The following is a 25,242-nucleotide window of genomic DNA, read 5'->3' on the forward strand; positions in this document are numbered from 1 at the left end:
GCTTTTTCTTCTTTTGTGTTGCCTCTAGATCGAAACGACTGACAATGGGTCCACTCCAAATCAAGAGAATTCGTGTCCGTCCTCGTCGAGCGAGACATCGATAGCACCAAGTACTTCCGACGAAGAAAAAATGGAAAAGAAGGTCACAAGCTGTAGCGACGATAGCGATGAACCGCAGGCGATAGTCGCGACAGTAGTAGATGTTAGCTCAAAAATTTCCAACAAACCAATGGATGAAAAATCGCTCATTCAAATGGAATCGCATCAGCAGTTACCGTCATCATCGACTGAAGCATCCAATGGAATAGCCGGCACCACCGATAACGAAACAATGGAAACAGACGCTGCTCATGTGGGTGAGTCATTGACCGGTACAGTGCGTGCCGTCGATACCAACAATAAGGATACCGAACAGGAGAATCGAGTTGATTGTACGGCTGATTCATCGGGTGTTATTAATAAATGCGACTTAATGACGACCAACGATGTGCTCATCACTGATGAGGCTACACCCTCTATACATACGGAGAGTGCGCCCGAAGAATCAACATCAACAACTACAGCCAGCACCGCCACCGCTATCGTCGAGCCAGATTCAATACCAGACCCAGAAATTGAGTCTAAATCGAAAACTGAAGTCAAAGATGAAACTGAACCTGAACCTAAATTGGCGGTAGCACCAGAACCAGAGGTAATTTTACAATCAAAAACTCTGTTAAAATATTTTCCTTATATTGAAGATGTTGAAATTTTAAGTAGTACAGTAAAACCTGTCAATAACGGAATCCCGTGGAATTTTTTTTTTCCACTATTGACAAGAATTCCAGTATTCACAGGATCCGTTATTCAGAGGTTTTTGAGTCGACTCAAACAGGATTTTCCATTATTGAGGGTAAAAAGAAACAAAACATACATTTTTATGGGTATTCAATTATCAAATTAAGTGATATAATGAACGTGAAAAGGAAATAATGAAATAAAAGTATTTTTTTACTAAATGAATGAAGGAAAGTGAAAAAACATTGAAATTCACTGAGTGAATGACAAACATCACTTTTTAAAATAATCAAGCAGTCTAAACAATAACTCAAAATGGGAAGGTAAATGATACACATTTTTTACACTATCAATTTGGCAGCGATGAATTCTGCATTTCATGAAACGAAACAATGATTACCAAACTTAATGAAAATGCACTGATCTAGTGAATATGTTTATACCTCCTCAAAAATTTGTTTCCTTGAATGAATAAGCAATGATTTTGGCAGACAAAAGTGAAAAATAATACTGAAATGAATGTAATGTAAATTGTACTGCACAATTTTTATGATGATCAGTGGTTTTGATAAAGGAAAAAATTAGTTTTATATGAAAAAGAGATGAATAAAAGACGAAAAAAATTTCGTCAAGAGATTTTTTTCCACTATTCGGAGTTTCGATTTTCCGTTATTAACATGTCAATTTGTATGGGAGAGCTCAATGGCCAAATTTTTTTTCCACTATTGACACGATTTCCACTATTCCCAGGTTCCGTTATTGACAGGTTTTACTGTATCACTATTTGCTTGAAGTTGAGATTTTATTTTTCACAAATCAAATATTTCCAAAATAAATTTTAAATTTTTTCGAACTTTTTATTGTTACAGGTTGAATCTGAGCCAGCTATAGCCGAGCCATCAGCTAAATTAGTTGAAAGCGATAATATCGAACATGTCACAAGTAATTCCATTGATGACACATCATCGATCGATGCATGCAATGCAAGTAGTTCAAGTTCAAAAAGTGATACAAAATGTGTAGAAGAAAAGAGAGAAAATGCAGAAGAGGAAAAAGTAGAAGAGCACTGTGATAGCGTTGTTGAATCGGCGAAGGTGAATGAAGTCGAACAAAAAGTATCGAATGTACAGAATGAGGAAAATATTGTTTCAAATGTTGATTCTGGTGCAAAAACCGAACAATTAGATAGTGAAATTGAACAAATTGATAAATGCGATTCGGTGGATGAGCAGAATGCAACGGAAAATGGCTCCAATGATTGTGATAGTAGTGATATTTTAGTAGAAAACAAAGTTGAATCGGAAGAAAACGGTGCAATATGTGCTAATTACGCTTGCGATGCAGATGAAAAACGAAGAGATAACGAAGCCACGGACAAATGCGAACCACGCGTCGTCGTCCTCGCCGCTGTCGCCTCCGTGAACACGGAGCCAAGCGTTGTGAACAGTCCTGAAGCGTGCAAACAAAATGAAACCGATAAAGAACAACAAATAGAACCGATCCAAATCGATGTACAAAACAAACGATTGCCTTCAGCTGAAGCAAACACTGAAGAAAATGACGTACAAACACAAGTGGACATTGACCCAGAAACAGCGGTAAAGGAGGCCAATGAGCAAACTGCATGCGAAACTGCATTGAATGCTGGCACTAAGCAAAATTGTGATGACTTAGTGCGAAGTGAATCAATCCCGAATAGCGAAACAAAGTGTGCTTATGATTTGAACGAATGTGTTTCATCGCCTGAAATTGCGCCAATCGGTTTCAAAGATAAATTTAAGAAATCGTTCGAAATCATGGAAAAATCCAAACAAGAGTCCAACTTAACGACGGATAAACTGGAGAAACAAACGGACCAAGGAAACACAAAAGTTAGTGCAGATTACAAGATTTTCAACGTCGTCATCGACGACGACGATGATGATGATGATGATGACAAACAACACCAAACGAATGCACCTCTCGACAACGACATCGAATCATCTAATCAAGTTAATAGAAACGATAAACATGATTCAAACACATTCTCGTCATCCCATCCAAATACCAATGAATCACCGAGCACATCGAATGATGTATGTGATTTGACGGAGGAAAATACCAAGCCGAAAATTGTAGAAACGAACTTAGAACTGACAACGAACTGTAATTCAATCAAAGAAACTATGATAAGCCAAGAAAATGCTATTATACCAAGCAAAAGCAAAAGCAAAAGCAAAACCATAACACATTCCACACTTGACAGCTCAACGCAACAGCGAGTTGACAGTCAAGATCGTGAAATTAAACCACCGGCAGCGGCAGCGACGACGGCGACAGCTACTACTGAAACTAGAACAATCATTATTTCGCCACACAACCAAGGCCGATTTGATTTAATTAAGGGCAACAAAAATGATGAGCCCAAGCCATTTTTCGGCGCTGATTTATTATCATCGAAAGCGGGCAGCTTGTATGTTAACAATCCAGACTTTTCAAAATCACTTCGTCCATCATTGCGAGATTTGAGCGAACTGCGAATGAAACCGCCCGACTTTAGTCGAATAGCCCGGTCATCCGAATTGCATGTGCCCAATCCGGACTTCACAAAAGCATACGATAAAATCAACCATGATACTCAAAGTCAATCGCCGCTTCCAGCCGAAGTGAATCCAAGTAATTTTGCGGAAATTAGTAAAAAGTACAATTACATTAGTGACCTGCAGCTAAAAAACCCATTACCAACAACATCGAAAACCAATGAGCCAACTCAATCGGCCTGCTCATCATTGTACATAAAAACGCCCGATTTTGCGAGCAAATTGCAACATAAAGCGGGCAATGAATCCGAAGCTTCGCCCGATCAGGAGCCAACGCCACATATTATACATAAAAATATGTATCGACCGCAGGCGGATAGCTCAAGTAAGACCAGTGTTTCGGCTCGTTCAACACCAACTCATGTCGATTATCCACAAATATCGGAAGACATCACAATGTCTTTAGTGCAGCACGCTTCATCGCAAGCGAAAGTATCACAACCGAAATCGTCTGCCCCACCGAAACCACCCACTCCAGTGCATCGAGTCGATTCGCGTGTTACATCAAACGCTGCAGCTGTAGCAACAGTACCAACGGTACCAGCACCACAACCATTGCCACCGTCGTCACAACCGCACATCTACTCGCCAACACCACTCGAAAGACCAAATTCACAAAGCTATTATCCGCATCCGATTCATCAGGCGGAAAAGAGTATGTCCGCCGCTATGCAGAAACTCTACAATGAGGAAATGTATCAACGGAATTTAGCGGCATCGCCAGCACATCATCAATATTCAACACCGTCGGCACACGTATTTCATCATCATCATCATCATCCGCAACATCCGCATCATCACAGAGATATTTCACCAGCGACACCGAGCCAAAAAGTCCATCACACCTACGAACAGTACCCACAAACGGACAAGGCTTTAATGCCCAAGAGCGTTCAATCAACGCTCGATACTAATTTGATGCGTCCAATGAACGATGGCCCGATGTATGGTCGACCAGCCTCAACGAATATGATGTACCACGAACAAAATCGATTGAAACCAATTCATTCAGCAGCCGAAGTGCAACCAACGAGCAGTAGCCACGTAAATAGTTACAACTATACACCGGCCGGAAGACCTGCATCGGCACATGCCATGAACAAACCAACCGATTATTACAATCCAATGCATCCGATGAATCAAATGAATCCGCCGCAGAAATGGCCAAGCCAAACGCGTATTACACAGAGTCCAATTTCATCGGCACCATCGCCACACAGCATTAGCAGCCAAAATACTCGCATTTCACAAAGTCAAAGTCCCGTTAGTGCAAGCCCATTGCCATATCAAATGCATCGACAAAGTCCGAGCAACATGCAATATCAGTCGCCACATACGACACCAAGCCCATCTCCATTCGGCTACCCACCTAGTCCAATTCCCGTCAAACCGAACAAACTTCCAATAAATACACCAGTTAACAACATTCCGCCACAAAGTGAGTCATTCCATCATTTCAACCTTCAATAAATTTAGATTTTTTTTCTTGCTAACGATGATTCATTTCGATATTTTTTTTCTTAATTTCAGAGAAACACAATGATTATGCTCTTCCAATTGCGAATTCAGCCGATAAAAAACAAATGTCAAATAGTTTGACCGATCCGAAAGTTACCAAAGTGAAAGAAAGCAGCAGCAGTCGAATGCATCATGAATCACGCGAACAATACCAAGCAATGCAAACGCAACATCGCTCATCATCGTCCAGTCGAAGTGCCGCCACCAAGGGTGAAACAAAGTACACAGATCGTATCGATTACAGACGTCCAAACACTATTCTCGATCCATACGTTTTTCGTCAAGCATCCGATACCGATGTAAACTATCAAATCATTAAGAAAACGCTGAACAAGGAAATCCCAACACCGTCATTCAATCGCAAAAATGCCGATCTCAACGCTGGTTTGTCGTTGTCATCCCGAATAAATGCACATGCACATTTAACACAAAACCCAAACGAATTGAATGCAACGCGAAAAGAGAAAGCCGGACCCGAATCCAGACTGGTTTATTTGGATTCAAAACAACCGCACGAAATATACCAAGAAAAATTGGCAAAACAAAATGAATTGAATAAATTACAGTATCCGTCGCATACACCGTATCATCCGGCGCAACAAATGGAAAATCATGTTAATTATGACGCAAGAGCAACACATTCGGCATCTGTGAACAATCATCAATATGTAGCGGCACCCACAAATCAGAGACATCAATTGCCGACATTGGGTATGTCACAGCAACCGAAGCCAAAAAATCAAGGTCAAACCTCAGCTGATGAACTGAATCATGTGCCTTACGAAACACCTGTGCGACAAAAACTGGAAGCAAGAAAGGAAAAACCAACACCACCAGTGCAACAGCAGCCACAGCAACTACAGCATCAGCAGCAGCAGCAGCAGCAACAACAACAACAACAACAACAACAACAACAACCTACTAATCTATCGGTGAACGATGTATCAAGCACCAGATCATCTTCGGCGACATTGTTTGGTCCAACGAAACGTGAATCTCCACTGGATTTATCGGTGAAAACGGTAAAAACGAAGGCGGACTCGACGGGCGTCTACGATTATAGTCTTCCATTGAGACGACAAGACACCATTCCGCAATCGCTTAAGGTTGATTTCGCACCGAATTTCTCCAATTCATCACCCGACCAAAATCGCAACAACGCCAATTATCGTCCACAAAGCCGAACGGAAACACTTCCCGGTCCAGGTGCAATGATTAACAATATGATAGCAAATCATGTTAATCATACACAGATGAGCTCACAACCGCTAATGGCTCAAGCATCCTATTCACAAATGGAACTTCATCAGAGACAGCATCAACACAGTGCGCCTCAATACAATATGAATATTGATGCTCGGTATAAGGCTCCGGGCATGGATAATAATAGTGTCGCATATCCACAGTCCAAATCACTAGCAACGCCAGCCCAGGCACAACAGGCACAAGCACAAATGCCAGGCCAGGTACCAGGCCAGGTACCAGGCCAGGTGCCAGTAAAGATTCCCGCACCACCGATGACTGAACAACAATCGAAAGCACGCAAAGACGGAAAAATGCCCACCATTTTCGGTGCAAAGCCGGAAGAATTGAAGAACTTTAAGCCTGACGACCGTACATTTCATCTTGATGCAAATGCAAAACATGCGAACGAAAGCTCAATTGCTGCTGCATACAACAAAGCAAGTGGAAAAATGAGCATGGCACCTAATCCAAAATACAATCCTAAAGACAAAGAATTGGCATATCGTGCCGGTCCAATGCATGGCTATCCAAACATTCAATCGAATCCGGTGAGACAATCGGAAGTGATACAGTTTGTACCACATCAAAGACCACCATCGATGAATCGACTGCCAGAAACGACAACAACAACAACCACGGCGACGACAACAAATGAACAAAACAAGCAACAACTACCCTATCCGCCCTACAATCACTATGATGCAGCTCACCGAGCTCAATCGCAACCACCGTTCAATCATTCACATCCGCCGACCGCTGAATATGCAGTTCCAAATAAGATGCATAACGATAGATACAAAATGGGTCATCAATACATGGAAAGAAGTGATGTTCACTACTCCAGTAACTCTGCTCCTGCTGTTGCTGTTGCCGCCACCGCCGTCAGCAATGTGCCACAAAAGAGACCATCCGAAAATGGTTCAATCGATCCCGTTCCCGTGAAGCAGCCACGATATGATCACGTCGACGATGCGAAATATCAACAAAGCGTAAGTAATCATCATCCATATTATCCACCGCATCAGGATCGAAATATGGCAATGTATGCCCCGCAGTATGTGCCCAATATGAAAGTTAGCGAAAAGGCAATAAGCACACCTGTTATCGTGCAACCACAGCATGCAATCGCTAATGAAGCCAAATACCACTATCCACCGTATTCAAATATGAGCAATGAAAATAAACATACGATGCCGATGCGTCCGACCGAGAGCTACGAACAGTCTGCGACAAAAGTGACAAGTGCGCAAACATTTCGACCATCGCAATACTATCCAAATCATTATGCACCGATTGAGAAAGCAGCACCCTACGAGGATGTGGCCAAAGCAAAAGCTCAAATCAATACAACCACTTCACATCATCCACCGCACAACAATGCTGTTTACACACCACAATCATATCGACAAAACGAATGGCCACCCAGAACCGGAAACAATGAACACCCGTTGGGATACGGAAAACGACCGTCTTCATATGAACATCTTCCATCTCAACCGAACCGATTCGAGTCTTCTGTTATCAAATCGCCCGAATTTGCCAAGGCTGATACAGCACTTACAGCTCCAGCAAATGAACCGTTTCGAACAACAACATTTACCACCACCAACAATAACAGCACTAGCAATAACAATAACAACGTTCCGAAAGCCGTCGATCAGAGTGTAATTTCAAAATTGCGAAACAATTTGGAATTGAAGGAAATGGAAAAGCAAAAATTGCTGAAAACCCAAAATCATAGCGAAAAAACAGGTGACGAAGTCAACAAATCGGATTTGGCTTCAATATTGGCGGCACGTATCCGGACGAAAGGTGAACTGAAAGGATTCATACCGATTTCGGTAAATGATGCCGAGAAGACGGCCAAAGAAAGTCCAACGGTGGCAAATGTAACTGTCGAAACGTCGATAGAAAGTAGTGAGAAAATTGTGTCAAAAGCCGAAGTGAAGTTCAGTGACAGTTTGGCTGGGCTAGATTTGATGGATTGGGGCAGTACCTGCAACGATTTCCTTGAACAATTGCAGAACAATAGTAACAAACAGCGTTCGAGAGCACAAAGACGTTTTAAACTCGATGAAACCAGTCAATTGGAACGAAAAGCACAGGAAAGTTCAGCAGCATCAACGAAATCCGGCGAAAATTCCAATGGTGAAAAAGACAAGCCCACCAATGTGAATAAATCGCAGTCGCAGTCGCAATCGCAATCGCAATCGCAATCGCAATCGCAATCGCAATCGCAATCGCAATCGCAATCGCAATCACAAAGTAATACTAACGAAACTTCCAGTGATGAAGATAAACCGTTACTTTTGTTGCGACAACAAAGTTTGAGTGAAAATTCGAAAAATCGCAAAAATTTGTCGAGTAGCGATCGCGAGAAAGCATCACCAAATCGAAAGAAAAACAAACTGGAAAAACAATCGCCGAGCAAACGGAATGAGAATAAAAAACGATTGGCCATCGAGAGTAGTTCGGAGAGTGAAGAAGAAGCTAATCGATACTCAAAGCGATCGAAGAAAATGATACGAAAACCAAGAACACGGTCAAGTATCAGTAATCGAGGTGGTGACGATGGCGATGACTCAGACACAACATCGAATAAAAATAATCACAAATCGTCGAAAAAGCGAAACCGAAAAGAAAAATCGTCATCAGAATCGGACGTCGATGCCAATCGCAATTCCAAAAAGAGAAAATCACTGGAGTTGAAGAGTGATTCGGACAATGATGACGACGACGACGACGATGACAATGACAATGATAATGATGACAATGATGATGATGACGCGACTTCGGCAAATTCACCGAAGAAACGACCGCAACCGATGAAAGTGGAAGAGACGATGACGAGATCGAAGCGAAAGCGTGAACTGGAAATGGAAATTGCAAACAGCAAAGTGCTTCGCAACGATAAAATGGTCAAATGTAATTCTATTACAATGGAAAAGCGTAGTAGTGATAACAAATCGACGCAGGAGAAGAAACAAAATTCAAAATTCTCCGATGAAAAAAACAGTAACACAAAAAACAGTGAGAATACAAGAACACAACGCTCAAAATCCAGCGACGGCAAGAAAAAAGCAAACGAAAGCGACACTGAAGTGACGCCGAAAAAAACTGGTCTGTTCAAGAAAAATCTACGCAACGCTAGACAGCAATCGTCGTCGAGCGAAAGTGAATCGTCATCATCGGAAAATGAATCGATTATAACGGAACGTTTGCGCTCGCGGAAGCCAAAGAATAATCCAACATCGGACTCGGAGGCGAATAAAGACGCAAAAAATGGGAAAAGCAAACCGGGATGTAGTAGCTCAATGGGTGGCGGCGGATCGGCCGATGAAAAACCATCGAATAAAAAGAGCGCTAAAAATACGCCGAAGAAAAATGTAGCCGATTTGGACATGAGCGAAGACAGTCGATCACAATTTCCACCCGGATGGGAGGAACAAGCATACGAGTATAAACGTTCACTCAAAATTCCCGCTCGACTCATCACAATTGGTCGTCCGTCATGGCATCAGCATCGCAAGTCCACATCACTGCCTGATCTAGATCCACAACACTCCAGCGATGCTTCGGAAACATTTGCCGAAATTAATAAAAAATCAGCGGGTGGATCGTCTTCAAAGAAAGGCAAATCTGGTGATAAAAAGGCTAGCGATCGTTCAGCTTCGGTGAATCATGACAGTGATAATGCGGTCGCAAATTCAAAGTCCAAATCGATTATCGATCTACTGCATCAACGTGTCATTCGACCGTCTGTCAAGAGCAAAAAGTCGCGCAATCAATCGGCACAGAATGAGTCAAAAATTTTACCACAATCAAACGAAGTGGAATTGCTACCAACGCCCGGCAAAGATGAAGGCAAACCAGAAAATGTCTTCAAGTCTGAGAATGTGTTTGAAACGGCCGTTTTAAAATCACGCACTCGAAAGGAATACAAAGCGATGAAAACGCAAGAGATCATTCGTGAAGTGTTTGGTGGTGAAGATCGGCCCGCATCAGCTCCTCCATACAACTTTGAAATTGTGCAACAAAAACTGTTACAACAGCAGCAGCAGCAGCAGCAACAACAACAACAACAACAGCAGCAGCAGCCGCCGCAGCAGCAACAAGCCCCACAATCGTCTGTCACACATCAAGCACCGCCAGAATCGAAGCCGTTAACATTCGATCAACAATATCAGCAGTATTTGGAAAAGTTGAACGTTGACTACGGCGAAAAAATCAGAAAAGTAAAAAATCAAGAGGCCAAAAACAATGCAACTGAATCGGGTCAGTTAGTGCCGAAGACGGAGAAAATGGATGAAGACAGTCTACTCAATCAAGATGAAGATGAAGAGAGTCACGACACCGAACTCAATGATTGCGAACGCAACATTGATGACAGCAAAGAAGACGCTTGTGATTCACTCGAACGCGGTGACACGCCAAGTGTTATGTCCGAAGCTGACGGAGCAACACCAACGTCATTCGCTGGCGTTTTGAAAACGAAAAAGGGACGCGGCAACCGATATGGACGACGCAAAGGCAGTTCAGGTAAATGCGAAATACACATCCAATCGTTCGAATCGAAACTAACAATTTTCTTTATTCTGCTTCTTTTAGGTTTCGATTACATTCGTAAGAAGAAAAAGCCATTGTCACAGCAGAACAATTCCAAAGATACATCGGTTGTTGTGAAGCGTCGAGCCGCCGTCAACTATTTGGAATTCAAAAATGAGAACGATATAACACGTGAAATTCGAAGCTGGGTGCTGAACAAAGGCGTTGGCGAAAGTGTACTGCACAAAGCAGCTCGATTAGGTTACATCGATGTAGTTGCTTACTGTTTGGAACGATTGGAAATGGCACCCGATCAAAAGGATAATGCTGGATACACTCCATTGCATGAAGCATGCTCCCGTGGTCTCATCGACATTGCAAGAGTTCTGTTGCAATACGGTGCCAATCACTCGGAAACCGCTCATTCCGGCATTCGGCCACTTCATGAAGCCGTCGATAATGGATATTTGGAAATTGTCCGATTGCTGTTATCATATGGAGCCGATCCACTCTTAGCTACTTATGCCGGTAATTCCAAATTGTATACATATATCTTCATGTTGGATGAGTCTAAAAAATTTCGATTTTTCAATGTAGGTCAAACACCAATAATGCTGGCTGAAGACGATGATGAAATGGTGTCATTCCTGAAGAATCATCTGATTGATGTGCAAAATACGGGTCCAAATAAAATGCCATGGAAATTTGAAGGACCATGGAAAATGAATGGTAAGCATTTTGTTTGAATGCATTTAATTTCAAATATTTATTTGGGTTTTATGGAAAATTTTAGATCCTGACAATATTGGTTATGAAGTATTCAATGATTTGCCTGAGGAAATCGAACCACCCCAAAAACCGAATAAAATCGTTCAAGAAGCATGCACTTCGACTACGCCAGAGAAAGTGGTAAAAACACCAAAACGTAAATCACCATTGCGGCGAAAGTCCAAGCAAAAAGACGTTGTGGAGGCGAAAGATGAAGTCGATGAAAGCGGCGATGGCGCTCTTGTCGGCGATAGTGATGCTGAATTGTTTGAAATTGAGGAGTCCGATGCACCGCTCATTCCATTGTATCAACTGCGAGATGAAGGCACTACCAAATGGGTCCTATTGAGCGATTTATGCTATTTGCTGAAGGTCAAGTCAAAAGACACTCTTCTCAAATTGGTATGTCCCCCTCATCAATTGGCATTTTGCACTTGTCCATTAATCATCATTTTTTGGATGTAAATTAACGTTTGTTTTTTATTTGAATTCTCAGCTGTACCCCGGATCGAGTCCAACGACTAGTGCCAGTCAAAAAGATCTGTTGCGCGAATTGAAAATGTCCGAGTTTTTGGAGAAAGCCGTCTGTCTGCAGCTGTTGTGCGCTGGTGAAAAACTCAACATACGATCGTCAAAGGTCACATTAGTAAAGTACAACGAAAGCGTAAAGAATGCTCTTGGTATCAAAACAATAAAGATGCGACTATAGTTTGAGCAGAAACGAAAAAAAAACGAGAAATGAAAATATGGAGAGGAAAACAATAATTGACTAGAGAAGTAGAATTTGATTAAGGATTTTAACGATCAAAGACGAGTTTATTTAAATATGTCAAACAAAAACAAAGAAAATCTTCTGTGTAATGTCTTCAATGGAGAATACTCAACTTTTTAATGTGTGTCTCTTTTTTTTCTACATAAAAAAACGGTCTATTGTTCATTGAAACAATGGCAAAGATTGTCTGAAGCAATTCCATCCTATGTCACACCTAATTAAATATGAGATAATGAAAGAAGAAAAACGACAAAAATTTAGTAGCAATGAAACAAGGATTCCAAAAAAACAACAACAACAACAAAACAAATGAAATTATATTTTTCGATTTTAGGTTATTAGAACGGTTTTTTTCTTCTCTTCTTTCATACACACACAAACACACACACATATGTATACAGTCGTAAAAGAAATAATAATGCGAATATTTTTTCAATATGAAAACTATTCAAGTAAATCAAGTCTGCTTACTGAACCAAGAACAAAATTCGATTAATGAAAAGATAAAACAAAATGATATCTAATAAGTCGGAAATGTCAGGCTCATTTCCGTAGCTAAGATTTATTAAATTATATACATATAGAGAGACATAAGCTAAGAGAGACAAACAAACACACACACATACTAAACCAGATGTTTTTTTTACCAAGTTTCTGGACCTTTTTTTGCATGGAAATTTTAATCGACGAAAGAGTATTTTGAACTATTTGTAGCAAATATACATGGTTCAGAATGTGCAGTAATTTTTTTTGGAATTTAGCAAAATTGTATTAGGTTAGAATCAAAATAAATTTAAATTTATTTAGGCAATAAGAAAATCTCTTTAAAACTCAAAACACAAACAAACAGAAGAAAAAACAAACACATGAGAAGCAGTTAAGATTTTTATATTATATTATTATTTTATCTTCTCCATATTGTTTTGTAAATAAGCTTGAACATTTACTGTAAGAATGAACAACACACACACACACCCACAATTTTAGGACTATGTTCAAAAAAAGGAAACTCTTTTTAACATGTAAAATCGTTAATTAATTTTAATTTAGAAAATATTTTTTAATTCAATTAATTAACAAACAAAAAGTGAATTATTTTGTCTATTGAATATGACGCAAATGAGGTTGAGCAAGACAACAACCGTAGCAACGAAGTGAAAATATGATTCGAAGAAAAGACGAAACAGAGACGAATGAAATCTAGATGCAAATATGAATGAAGGAGATGTTAGGAAAATGGGCCCGATGTAAACGTAAACGTAGGTGAAATATGGGAATGTGCTTTAAATCAATTTGTAAATGTATAAAAAAACAACAACAACAAAATATGTATTTAATATGTATTTCAATTTTGTTAGTTAGAAAATTTTGCTCATATTAAAAAGAAAACGCTATCACACATCTCCCGGAATTATTTTAACTTTTTCACACAATCTTGTTTTTCTTTTCTAATTCTCTGTTGATAACAATCCTGGCAATTTAGTTTGTAATTTGTTCGCTTTTTTTTCTGTTTGAGACTATATTCTCACGGCTCACCTAGACCATAAGAAGCAAACACGTGAAATAATAATTTATTTATATGAAAATTTGTAAAAAAAAAATCACAGAAAATGTTTAATTTTTTTTGGGACTATAATTTCAGAATAAAGGAATAAATATTGGAATAAAGAAAATGTGCACTTTTTTATCGAAGCTTATGCGTTTCGAATATGATAAAATACATATAAAAAAAATTAAGTTGCGTTATCAGCAAAAATAGTAAGATTGATGTGTTTTCTTCGAGAAGTGCTGGTTAAATTCGAGAAAATTCTATCATAAATTATATGTGATAAAAAAAAATAGACAATTCATCAGTGTCACGGACGCGTACTACCCAATTTCTTGGTGTAAAATTCTGGAAAAGTCATCACAAGCTATTTTAACACATGTTGACGCTATTGCTCTCTTTCGCAGTGATATCGTTAATTGTTCAATGACAAACGTGTTGTATAAAAATATTCCAAGCCCAAAATAAGCTTGATGTGTTTAACAGCGAATTCAAAATTCGAACTTGACGAATGGCAAAAGCTCCATTTATTCGAAATTCAAGTTTTATCGCCGTCGCTTTTTTCGTCTTCGGTGTGTATGGTTGGCTTACGAACGGTCTCTTCGGGCAAAAAGTCTCTCACAGATAAATATAGAGCGGAGCTATTGCTGTCGTTGTCGCTGTCGCTGTCGCTGTCGCTATCGCTGTCGCTATCGCTGTCGCTGTCGCTGTCACTGTCGGCACACATATATACGCAATAAACCTGCCAAACAAAACCGACCAAATCACCTGCTGAATCAGAGCTCACAAATTGAGACATATTTCGCATTCATGCAAAATAGCCAGTGGTGTGACGACTTTTGGAATTAGTCATTTGGTTTTTTTTTTCTTCTATAGAACTTTGCCAAATTCTAGTGGACAACAAACTGTCAGAATGTTGATATGGTTCGCATTCTGCGAAACAATATGGGCAAAGCCAACGTATAACTGACACGCGATAGTGACGCGAGACGGCCGCGAAGAATAAGAATGAAAGAAGAAGGAGGTGATCGAAAAGAAATCTAAATACGGAACGAGAACAGAATGAAAAAGACAACAACAACGGCAACGACGACGAAGAAGAAAGAGACTTAGTATACATCAACACTCACAGCCTTATTTGCCTCATTCGTTCGTCTGTCATACACATCAACCAAATACACGTTCTGAAATGCCAATAGTCGGGCAACAATACACTGACAACCGAGTGTGCGCAACGAAACCAATACAATTACAAACACACGCGCGCACCACATCGTTCATGCCAATGTATTTGATGTATAGAAACGAGCTCGCCGTGTCACTGTCTGTATGCATACAGCGAAGTTTGCGTGTAAGAGAGAGAGCGAGAGAGAGAGAGAAAAAAAACAACAACCAAAACACACATCGGCGCGCAGCTGCCCGTGAAAAATTTATCATATTTTTGTTGAGAATCGCATTTCTGATTCATTTCAGTTGGAATATTAGCGTGATGTAAAAGTATCGTTTCGTACTCTCGATCATCAACGAAGTATAATATATATATATATATATATATATATATATAAAGGAATATTCATTCGGAAAGCGATTAACAAAAACGCTGGAAACGCGACATACAAACATCAGAGAGCAAACAAAACGAACAGCAAATATTCCGAGATATAAAAAGAATCGCTGGTTCTTTCCATAATTTAGTTCTTGTTATTTCTTCCAAATTTTTTTTTTTCATCAGTGAAATATTTGAGTAAATTGATAAAAGTGTGAAAATAAAAAGTCATACGACATACGATGAACGGTTAACATACGAGTGAATCTAAAGAGAAAAAATACTGTCGAAAAATGTACGTGTCAAATTAAATTCCATTTTTTTTTCCACTTCTTTAAGTATATTAAGTTTGACGAGAAAAGCAACGACTCCGTCTCAAAAGGAAGAAGAAGAAGGCAGGAAAAGAAATTAATGCAAACGCAAAATGTGTGTTTTGTCTGTTTAAATAGCAAAAAAATTGTAACCATATCGATGAGCTGAAGCGAAAATTTAATAAATAAGCAAGTTGAGTTAAGTGAAAATGCGGTAATTGACGTCTGAAATTCTTTGGCTTGTCATCGCTCATGATTACATAGTTATTTGACAAATTGTTTCATATACGAATTTTCCCGTCTTTTCTTCCCTCTATTTTGTTTTGTTTTGTTTTCGCTGTGACTGACAATCGATTTATGTGCGACTTTGACGGTCTTTAAGTGGTTAAATGCAACTTACCGAAGAAAAAAACGCAACGAAATATTGTCATTTTTAGCAATTCGCTGGTGGTTTTGCATTGATTGAAATGAAGGAGACAAAACAGCGATGTGTGAGAGACACACGACGAAAACAACTACAACAACAACAACGTTCACAATTTGACATCGTTTATTTAATTTTTTTTTTGTTCGTTTTTCAATTTTAAATAATAACGATATTCAATAGTCAGTCATGAGTGCACGTTCAGTTATGTAATTGCATTTACATTTCAACAATAGGTTCGTTTGAATGTCCTCCTGTATGTAATTGTTGTCGTCGTCGTCGTCGTCGTCATCGTCGTACAAAACGTTTAATCGTCTGTCTCTCGGTTTATTTATTCACTTTTGTTTGTTGTTGTTTTCGAGTTTTCCTTGTAATGAAACTGAGTGATTCAATGTATTTGCGCCTGAGTGAGACAGTGTTTACAAAATATAACAACGAGAGGAATAAACAACGCGTACGCAGAAACTGAAAAAAAAAATCCGCGATAGAAATGGCAACGGAAAATAAAGCGAACAAAAAAACATGTGTGCGATATCTTCAGCACAGTCATTCTTTAGTGTATTATAAATATGATATTTCGTCATTACACTCTATGTGATGTGTGTATTAAATGCAAATGCACTGGTTTTTATTTCAAGCTTCGTATTTTTTTCCCCTTCGCTGCTTCTATTCGGTTTGTTCGATGATTTTTATTTTTGTATTTTCATTTTTCTTCTCGCTCTTATTGCTGTAGTTATTATTGGTGCCGATGCTATTGTTGTTGTTGTTGTTGTTGTTGTTGTCATCGTCATCGTAGCTGTCGTCATCGTCAATCAGGGAGCCGCTGAGCATTGCTTGTTCAATAAAAACACTTCAATCTCAATGTATTTTCACTTGAATCAATGCGCGGCTTTCAATCTAATTACGACGACTGATTATATATTTGATGTCACAGAGAAAGGTTCGCGTCAAGTGATTAAACGATTGTATTGAAGAGAGGCGAGCGAGAGAGAGAAGTAGATGATGAAAATTGATATATTTTACGCGAAATTGCGCGGAAACTACGTCACCTAAATGATTTGCTTATAGAAAATTAAAAACAAAATAGCATCGAATCGATTCGTGATTCATTACAAACATAGTGTGCATAATTGTGGTGATGATAGAACCTGGTGATGATAGATTTTGTTGTTTGTGATTCGATCCTCAACTGATTGCAACCACCAGAGAGTCAACAAGTGTGAATTTTCTCGAATAAATAATATATCCCCAGTGTTATTACACACACACACTGCTTACAAGGTAACGCGAAATTAAAACAATCATTTTTTCTATAAACAGAGAACGTTCAATACAAACATCGGTGTTTTGGTTTGCTTCCGAATAGAAAAATACTCGTTGATCGTTTACACTTAGATTCAACGAAAATGAGTCAATTTTTCTCTCGATAAACAAATGAGAAGCTTTTTATTTAAACATGTCTGACTGTGTGAAAATGGTTAACAAACATTGGGGAGTTGAAATGAAAATGGTATAATTTGTTGGCGTTGTTTGTACGATGATGACATGGATTAGGAAAAGCGACGTAGTTCGATGCATCCTCTAATAGTTGTAAACGCGAATGGAAACGTACACACACACACACACACACACACACTTGTCGGCCAATCACGCGTAAGCACGTGTATATTGTGTATTGTAGCATTTCATTTGGTTTTCAAAGAAAAAACACATTCATTACACACTGTCAAGTGGATAAAAGCGGGGCAATGAGTATGTATGCCACACGGAGTATTCATTTGTTGGCTATCAACAGGATATGTCATTGCTATCGTGAATGATGAACTCATTATCCCTGTACGAACTGATGACACACACGATTTCACTGGTGCATCGCGCGCACAGCTTGAATGTATTCAGCGTTATTTATGGGTGTTTTAAATTTCTTCTCTTGTACTCAATGAAATGAGGTGAAAGCGAAAACGAAAAAGACGAAAATCGAATGTGAGCATGTGTGAGAGAGAGAGAATGCGAAAGAGTATTGAAGGGTTTCTACTACACTATTTGCAAAGTGATATGCGTATAAGTTTGATTATGACCGAAAAAGTTTACAAATCGAGGTTAAAATAACAGTTCGATGGCCCAAGCGACCAATGGCTGTGTTCATGAAATATGGTATCGTTATTTTTTCTTTTCTCTCTCTCTCTCTCGTGTGTTTATGCACTGCAAGTATATGACCTGGTGTGCGCAAACGTCTTAAGAACTAGCGTGTTATGCGTGTACATGAAAATCAAAATAGTACTTGCGCGCACGTGTACACACTATAAACACACAAACATGGTTGTCTGAATAAACCAGTGAAATAATTCAAAAGTTGTTTCCTTTCTATTCGAGGCGGGCGATCGTTGTTTGTATTTGTGTGGTATCGCATATTGAACCAGTAAAACCGAACATGAATATCATTTGTAATGGGAAAACGTTTCCTTATTGTACATCGTGTACCCATTTGGATGTGATGTACTTGTGTAAGTCGCGCTCAGTAAACTACTAATTGATACGCACGTGAAAGTATTTTGATATGACAACTGAGTCAAGTTCTCTTATCTAAAGTCAAAATTATCGCAATAAAACAATGAGACGACGCTTTTTTATTTCATTCGCCACTAACGAATTTTATTCCATTTCCGGTACGAAATTACGTCAACTGTTTATTCAATTTATTGATATTATTCGTTTTGTGCATTTTTTCTTGGACTGTACCTGAAATGTGATAGCACGAGTCAATGGTTGTTTCCCCATCAATTCATAATTATTATCAGCACATTTGCTATCAACATTCGTGACCATTGATTCCGTGATGTTTATCATATAGAGCTTGTTTAGATCGTCGATTCCACACAGAACAAACTGGATGGGCAAGAAAGCCCTAGAGAAAGGAAAAAAAACACCATATAATCAGTGGATGTGAAAAAAAGAATCTTAAATCGACATTCTCGTCAGGAACACTATCATCACATTACCGAAACAACATCAAGATCCAACATATCACCATCATATTTTATTACGGTATCGCGATGACACATCACAATCAAAATAATCGTCATGTAAATTACAAAAAATATCTGCTATACGCTTATTGACATACGAATGAACATTCTGAGCCATCAATTCGATCAATCACCACACTTGATTGAGGCTACTCTCACTTTTGCTACGACTTGCAGGCAATTACAGAAAAACAAAAAGAAACTTGCTTCCAATGCAATACGCAGAATGTACGTGGCAGTGATTGCAATGGGTATCTGTTCAGTTTTTTTTCTCTTCTTCCACTTATTTAGGTTGTGAAGTCAGTCAGTGAGTCAGTTGTTAAGTGTTTGAGCGAGTGAGAAAGAGAGAGAGAGAGTGAGAGAGTGCGAGAATCAGCGGCGTATTGAAGTTCCATTCAGTATCCAGTTTTCAGAGAGAATTTGCATAAATGTATCTTTTTAAAAGCAAAGATTAAAGAAGAAAAAGAGAGAGAATAGTGCTTGCTAGAGGTCTGTGCAAAATAACATAAACGTGTGCGACAACGCACACATACCGGGTTAGCGTGATAGAGCAAGCGAAAATGTGAGCCGAATGCGCAAGAATGAGAGGCGTTTTGCTCCTAAACCTTGGTATCATTTTATACTCGATGTAGAGAGACATTTTACGTCATTTCCAACGTTATTTTTGTTTGCACAAAATTCGTATGGCAAAGTGTGAGCGCGTAAGACATTATTTTACATGCGAAATAGCGGTCCATCGTATGATCAAAATACGCAGTAAAAACGGTGGAATACAGTCATTTCTTTTTAGCTAAAAACCCGTGCTGCATGACATCCAACTGGATGTCACATGGCTATGGAACGCCGAACAGTACAGATCTTCATGTAGACGATCGCATCACATTGAAAACGGAAAAATAATAAATTGGTTTTGCTAGTGACTCGCTTTACTTAGAGAAATTGTGTTAAGAGAGAAAGAAAAAGAAACGTGTTGTGAAAAAAAAGACCCAAACATTTGTCAGTTTGTTTGTATTTCGCTGTGCTTTTTATAGATGCTTCAAAAATAAATTACATAAGAGTTTTGCCTATGTTTACCGGGATTTGTGGCCGACTCGCTTTCAGATTAAGTGATTTTTATCGAGTGAGTGCATTTATTTTGTTCCATTCGCGTTGAAAAATCCAGTTTTTTGTCACTTATTTTTTTCTTTGTTCCGGGCTTATTTTTGGTGCTTGCATCAAGTATTCAATTATCTGTCAGAAGCCCAATTAGCGTAATAAATTTGCAGAAAAAATCCAATACTTTGTAGTACTACTTCGTTGACATGGTGGTTTTCAACCTTTCGAAACGACTAGGCGAAGGTACTCATCGTCTCGATTTGGTGTGCTGCATTCAATGTCGTGAACAAGATTTTGTCTCGTTTGCATTCGTTGATTTGTCTTCCTTAATAACTGTTGGACTCGTTGAACAAAAACCAAAAACAACGGCAAAATACAAAAAAAAATAATCCAATTTTGTTTCTTCTTTCAACAGGTGCAATAAAGTGGTGCGTCATGTCCGGATAAATTTAGTTGCAAAAAGATGAAAGACAAGTTCACAAGTGATCGAAATAAAACGCATCTAAATTTGGAAGTTATAAATGATTTGGACGAAACAAAGAATTGAATACACCGAACATCAACACTGCGATAAATCAATCAATCAATCAAAAACAAATTCAGTTGATCATTTCAAAAGACCGAAGAAAAGTATTTAAAAGTTTTTTGGACATTTCATACCGTTGAACTAGTATTTATAAAAGAAAAAGAAGAAGAAGAAGAAGAAAAGTAAATATGCCGAACGTACTATTAGATCGAATTTCGTTGCCGAATCTGCGGCTGTATACGTCAGTGAGTGTGGTGCTAGTTAGTTGCTGTTTATATTATGCCATAAGTGCAACGAGTGATCCATTTTGGCGGTTGGACAACAATACAACCGCATCCGATTCGTTTTTCTCATTGAACACGGATAACAATCATCAAGTTGCCGAACATATTGCAGTCAATGGTCCGGATCTCAGCAGCATTTTGACAGATAAAAAAGAGACAGACGGAAGCATTTTAACCGGTTGGAATGGCATGGTTGATCATCATGTGCAGCAACAATCTTCGACACCGTCACCACCACACCAACATCAAGTGGTCAACCAAATTTTTTCCCAATTCACTGCCGATCAACGAAAACTGTTCAATGACACCAGAACCATTGGCACCAAATTCAAAGACGTCGTATCGTTCATGGTGCAAGAACCAATATGTGTCTGGGTGAGTACATTCATATGTTTAACTTTTGTCTCTCTCATTGATAATCCCGAATTTTTTTTTTCTGAAGCGAATTTGCGTTCGAACAGTTGAACGATCGCACTAAATTAATAGGCAACGAAGGTCTTTCATCATTTTGGAGACTAAATGTGTTTGCTTAAGGAAAATCTAGTTGTTCGGTGATTCGAACACATGATCACTTTCAATGAAAGTGGTAAATAAACGATAAAATGGCGCCTTTCCATTTTGTCGATGCGTCAAAACAATGTGTGCTGGAAATGAAAAGAAAATAGGCGAACGATGTTCGCAAACAAGAGGCATCCAATAGACGTAGGAAGCTTCGTGATTCGCATAAATACGCTAAAAAGAAACTTCAAACAACATATAAGCACAATTTGCTTAGCAAATCATTTGAAGTGTATGTTAAACACACACACACACACACAAACGGGAAAAGATTCACATCAGTCAAAGTTACCGTTATGTTTTGCCACTTTATTTTCCATTCTTCGCACAAAACTGTAAATTGTAAATAGATTTTACTAGAAAACCCATTCAAATGATCATTGAATCTACTCAAACGATAAATTGTTGTGCGGTTAAAAGGAAGAGGCTTTCTCAAAATCGACTCTCTCTCTCTTTCGCGCGCGCGCGCGCGCGTTCGCTTGACACCACACTATCGATCAAAATGGAAAAATTTGTAATAATCATGCTCAAGCCCATTATGACTGACATATAATATCGTCGTTTAGCTATCGGAAGTTGTCATGTATTGCGATTTGATTGATAAAATTTCAATTATTACCGCGTGCCGTCGTGTCTATTACACAATCATTGGTTTTTTGTTTCTTCTCCTTTTTTTTTGATTTGCAACAACGACTTTATTTTGATCGAAGCAATCTCTCGAATATATTTTACTACACACTATACTCAATGATCAATTGTGCGCGATAGCCATATATATATACTATGTACATTAGGGTGTTTTTCATAACCTGAAAAAGAAAAATGGTAGATTTTAAATTAAAGAGGAAAAAATTCTGTATCAATTAGTGGTGTTCACACAACGGAGCAATCGACATTCACACCTCCCGAAGCAAAAAGACTGCTTTTCCATTCAAATGTCTAAATAACTCTCGCTCCGAAGCGTTGAACAAATTCTACTTACCGTGATATGATGCATTGAACAAGTCATATCCAAAAAATGCGGCGACATTGTCAAACCGGAATATGAACACGACTCATTCTGATCATCAAATAACGTCTATAAAACCACTCATGTACTGCGGTAAATAAAGTTAGACACCTTATAAACCTTAAAATAGCCCACTAAGTGCAAGACTTGAGAACTCTAATAAACTATTAGAAAATATTTGTTAAAAAAAAACTTTAATGCTAAACGCTGGATTTTGATTTATGGATTGAGTGGAACGCCGTCGTCATCTGGTCGTCGCAGCAGTGCTGGATGTATCGGAATACCGAGTAGCGTGCAAAGACCTAAGTAAATAGAAAACAAGCACACAAATGAAATATTAATCAATTTCAAATGAAATATTAATAGATAATGAACCTTTGTACATGATCAGTTTGGCTGCTGATATGTCCCGATGCCAAAGTGATTTGAGCAACTTGCGTGATTGTGCAGCGTCTTCTGTTCCAGCGTTTACAGCAGCATTTGGTTGCCAGGTTTTGAAGAAGCGTTGCTTCTTTGACACCAAACGTCCTGAATTTCGTTGGGTTAGAATGGCTGCAATAGCATCACCTTGGTCGCGCATTTCCTCCCATGTACGCATGATTTTCCGTTGCATTTGCAACACTCGTTTGCTCACGTTCGTATAGATGGTTCTCGGAAGTTCAACACGTTCATCTGGTTGGCAATCGTTGCACTTCTCGTATCGTTTGCTCTTCGTCCATATCGGGAACCGTTTGAAGCATCGGGCACAATGTTGCGATGTCATGTATTCATCCACCAACCGAACGACACAATTGCCACGTCTTTTGAAGGCTGCAATCAGCTTGCGAACGCCTGGACACCGCACGTACTTTTTAATTCGGATCGGGCAATTTGGTGAAATTTCGGCTGCTCCGATGTTGATGATAGCTGTCTTGAAATGTACCAGCTTACCGCCGATGAGATCAATTGCACGACGCCATTCAATGTGTTTGTCCAAACGTAAGCGTGCATAGTTTTTCTGACTGTATGCCGCGATACCATCTTGGGACATTCGCAGGCGATGTTCGATGTAATGGCGCCAAGAGATGTTCCGTGGCGATGGTGTTTGGCCAATCTCTGCGGCGATACGTTTGAGGTCCGCTTGTTCGTCATACGTGAAGACTCGTGTCATTCGTTCGGCTTTAATGTTGCGCGCATCTTGTTTCGATTTCAGATGGTATTGTTTAAACGAAATCTTCTCGTTGGTCTAAAAATAAAATGCAACAAAAGTGAATTAATACTTCTTCTTCTTCTTCTTCCTTTTTTCGTTTTGTAAATACTTACCTCTTCGCCGGTCTTCAGATCGAGGCGGACCGACGCAATGAAGGTTCGCATGCCTGGATCGATTCCCAATGCATACGCGAATTCGCCTGCGAAATATTTTCGTTTGGTTTCGGCCTCATCTTCATCAGCAACAGTTTTGCTCTGTTTCGGCAATTTGAATAACACCGACGCTGACACACCATCTGAAACTATCGAATCGCCGAATTCCTTTTTATTCTTGACCAGCTTGATAATTTCGTCCATGTTGAAAAACAAACGCCAGCCTCCTCTCTCCTTGAATTCAGTCTGTGAGATCCAGCGCTGTTGGTATTCGCCGTTTCGTAAGACTCGAGTGCCTTTTGTTCGCGGCATTGCCTTGATGCCCAATAAAATGTTGTACAATGAATCCGTATCAATTTTCACGTGTCGGCGCTGGAATGTGCACTTCGGAATGACTGTGAAGGTGGTGATTTCAGGCGGCTCTGGAAATTCTGGCTGTTGCACATAGAGCGGATATTTTCGGAACAGATTCCAACTTTGGCGTAGATTGGCAAACGCGAGGTGAAAGTTATGAATATCACGCTGTAAATTAATGAACATGCGCAATGCTTGGAACCAATTGAGTTCAACGAATTCTCTGATGTTAAATGGGTGTGGATCATCTGGTCTGTAAGGTGCTTCAATCCAATACAGCTCCGCCAACAGTATTTCCAATTTCCGTATGGCATTTGCATTGCCACGCGTTGAATCTCTCCGGTTGTATGTGTAGTTGATGGCATTTTTGATGTCGTCACCATCGAATAATTCGTCCAACTCGAGATCTCCACACAGACACATGTGGTTCAATTCGTAGCAACGCATTTTGAAGAACTTTCTCAAACGCTTTTCGCAATGCGTTTTGAGGTTGGTCTTGACGTTTGTGGTATATTGCTCGTACAGGTATTTGAATGTATTGCCGAAACATCGGTTCGTTGGCCATGGAAACCATTCGCCGAGAATGTTGATAACCATTTGCCGGAAACCTGGGACCATAAACATTCGATCATTGGTGTAGTTTTGCCGGAGCACACCTTGGAAGCACATTTTGATGATTTCATCGCCATCGGAGTTGAAAAAGTCGTTGTTGAAATCATCGACCGCCGTATTAACCTAACAAGAACAATGGTTTTTTTTGTTCAATTTGAATGAATCGAATCGGTTCAAGATGATCGTACAAAATGGCGAAAACAGTGAAAATATAAAAAAAACTTACCAGATATAGAAAATAGAGCGATGCCAGAAGTGAGATTAGCGTTGCCATGATGCTCATTTCCCCAATCACTGTTGTCAAAATCAGCCGATACGGTTTCTGGATGATTGTTCGTAGAGCCAGTTTCACTGTTGTGAATCTCTCATCGCTTCCACTGCGAGATCCACGGGCTCCACGGGCCAT

General features: G+C 39.4%; 3 protein-coding genes across 7 annotated transcripts in view; 2 read left to right on the plus strand and 1 right to left on the minus strand.

Annotated features, from left to right (window-relative positions):
* Window positions 1-13,877, plus strand: part of LOC129578213 (uncharacterized) — a 52,934-nt gene extending 39,057 nt beyond the window's left edge. Inside the window, exons 4-10 of the mRNA XM_055466428.1 lie at window positions 29-691; window positions 1,647-4,794; window positions 4,887-10,658; window positions 10,728-11,192; window positions 11,262-11,393; window positions 11,458-11,834; window positions 11,929-13,877. Of these exons, the coding sequence (XP_055322403.1) occupies window positions 29-691; window positions 1,647-4,794; window positions 4,887-10,658; window positions 10,728-11,192; window positions 11,262-11,393; window positions 11,458-11,834; window positions 11,929-12,141 (10,770 nt within the window). The 3' untranslated portion in view covers window positions 12,142-13,877. The remainder of the gene's footprint in view (window positions 1-28; window positions 692-1,646; window positions 4,795-4,886; window positions 10,659-10,727; window positions 11,193-11,261; window positions 11,394-11,457; window positions 11,835-11,928) is intronic.
* A 1,344-nt stretch (window positions 13,878-15,221) lies between these two features.
* LOC129578214 (E3 ubiquitin-protein ligase AMFR-like) overlaps window positions 15,222-25,242 on the plus strand; it is a 28,470-nt gene continuing 18,449 nt past the window's right edge. The window contains exons 1-3 of one of the 5 annotated variants that reach the window (XM_055466433.1): window positions 15,641-15,821; window positions 16,966-17,312; window positions 20,568-21,337. In XM_055466433.1, coding sequence (XP_055322408.1) covers window positions 20,867-21,337 — 471 coding nt within the window. In that variant the 5' untranslated portion in view covers window positions 15,641-15,821; window positions 16,966-17,312; window positions 20,568-20,866. Of the gene's footprint in view, window positions 15,592-15,640; window positions 15,822-16,965; window positions 17,313-19,690; window positions 20,396-20,567; window positions 21,338-25,242 lie in introns of those variants that run through there. The other 4 variants (XM_055466431.1, XM_055466432.1, XM_055466435.1 and 1 more) reach the window with 4 other exon arrangements.
* Window positions 22,067-25,236, minus strand: LOC129578217 (uncharacterized). Its single transcript, XM_055466446.1, has 2 exons — window positions 22,503-25,236; window positions 22,067-22,329 (listed from the first exon to the last, which is right to left on the minus strand). Exon 1 carries the CDS (start codon window positions 23,677-23,679, stop codon window positions 22,867-22,869), a length of 813 nt encoding a protein of 270 aa, XP_055322421.1. The 5' UTR covers window positions 23,680-25,236; the 3' UTR covers window positions 22,067-22,329; window positions 22,503-22,866.

This window comes from Sitodiplosis mosellana, unplaced genomic scaffold (assembly GCF_009176505.1).
Source record: "Sitodiplosis mosellana isolate CC-2019 unplaced genomic scaffold, AAFC_SMos_1.0 Smas_scaffold_6226, whole genome shotgun sequence".
NCBI classification, from domain to species: domain Eukaryota; kingdom Metazoa; phylum Arthropoda; class Insecta; order Diptera; family Cecidomyiidae; genus Sitodiplosis; species Sitodiplosis mosellana.

Excerpts from the sequence above, each read along its gene's own strand:
- LOC129578217 (XM_055466446.1), bottom strand. The coding sequence starts at position 23,679 with ATGACACGAGTCTTCACGTATGACGAACAAGCGGACCTCAAACGTATC.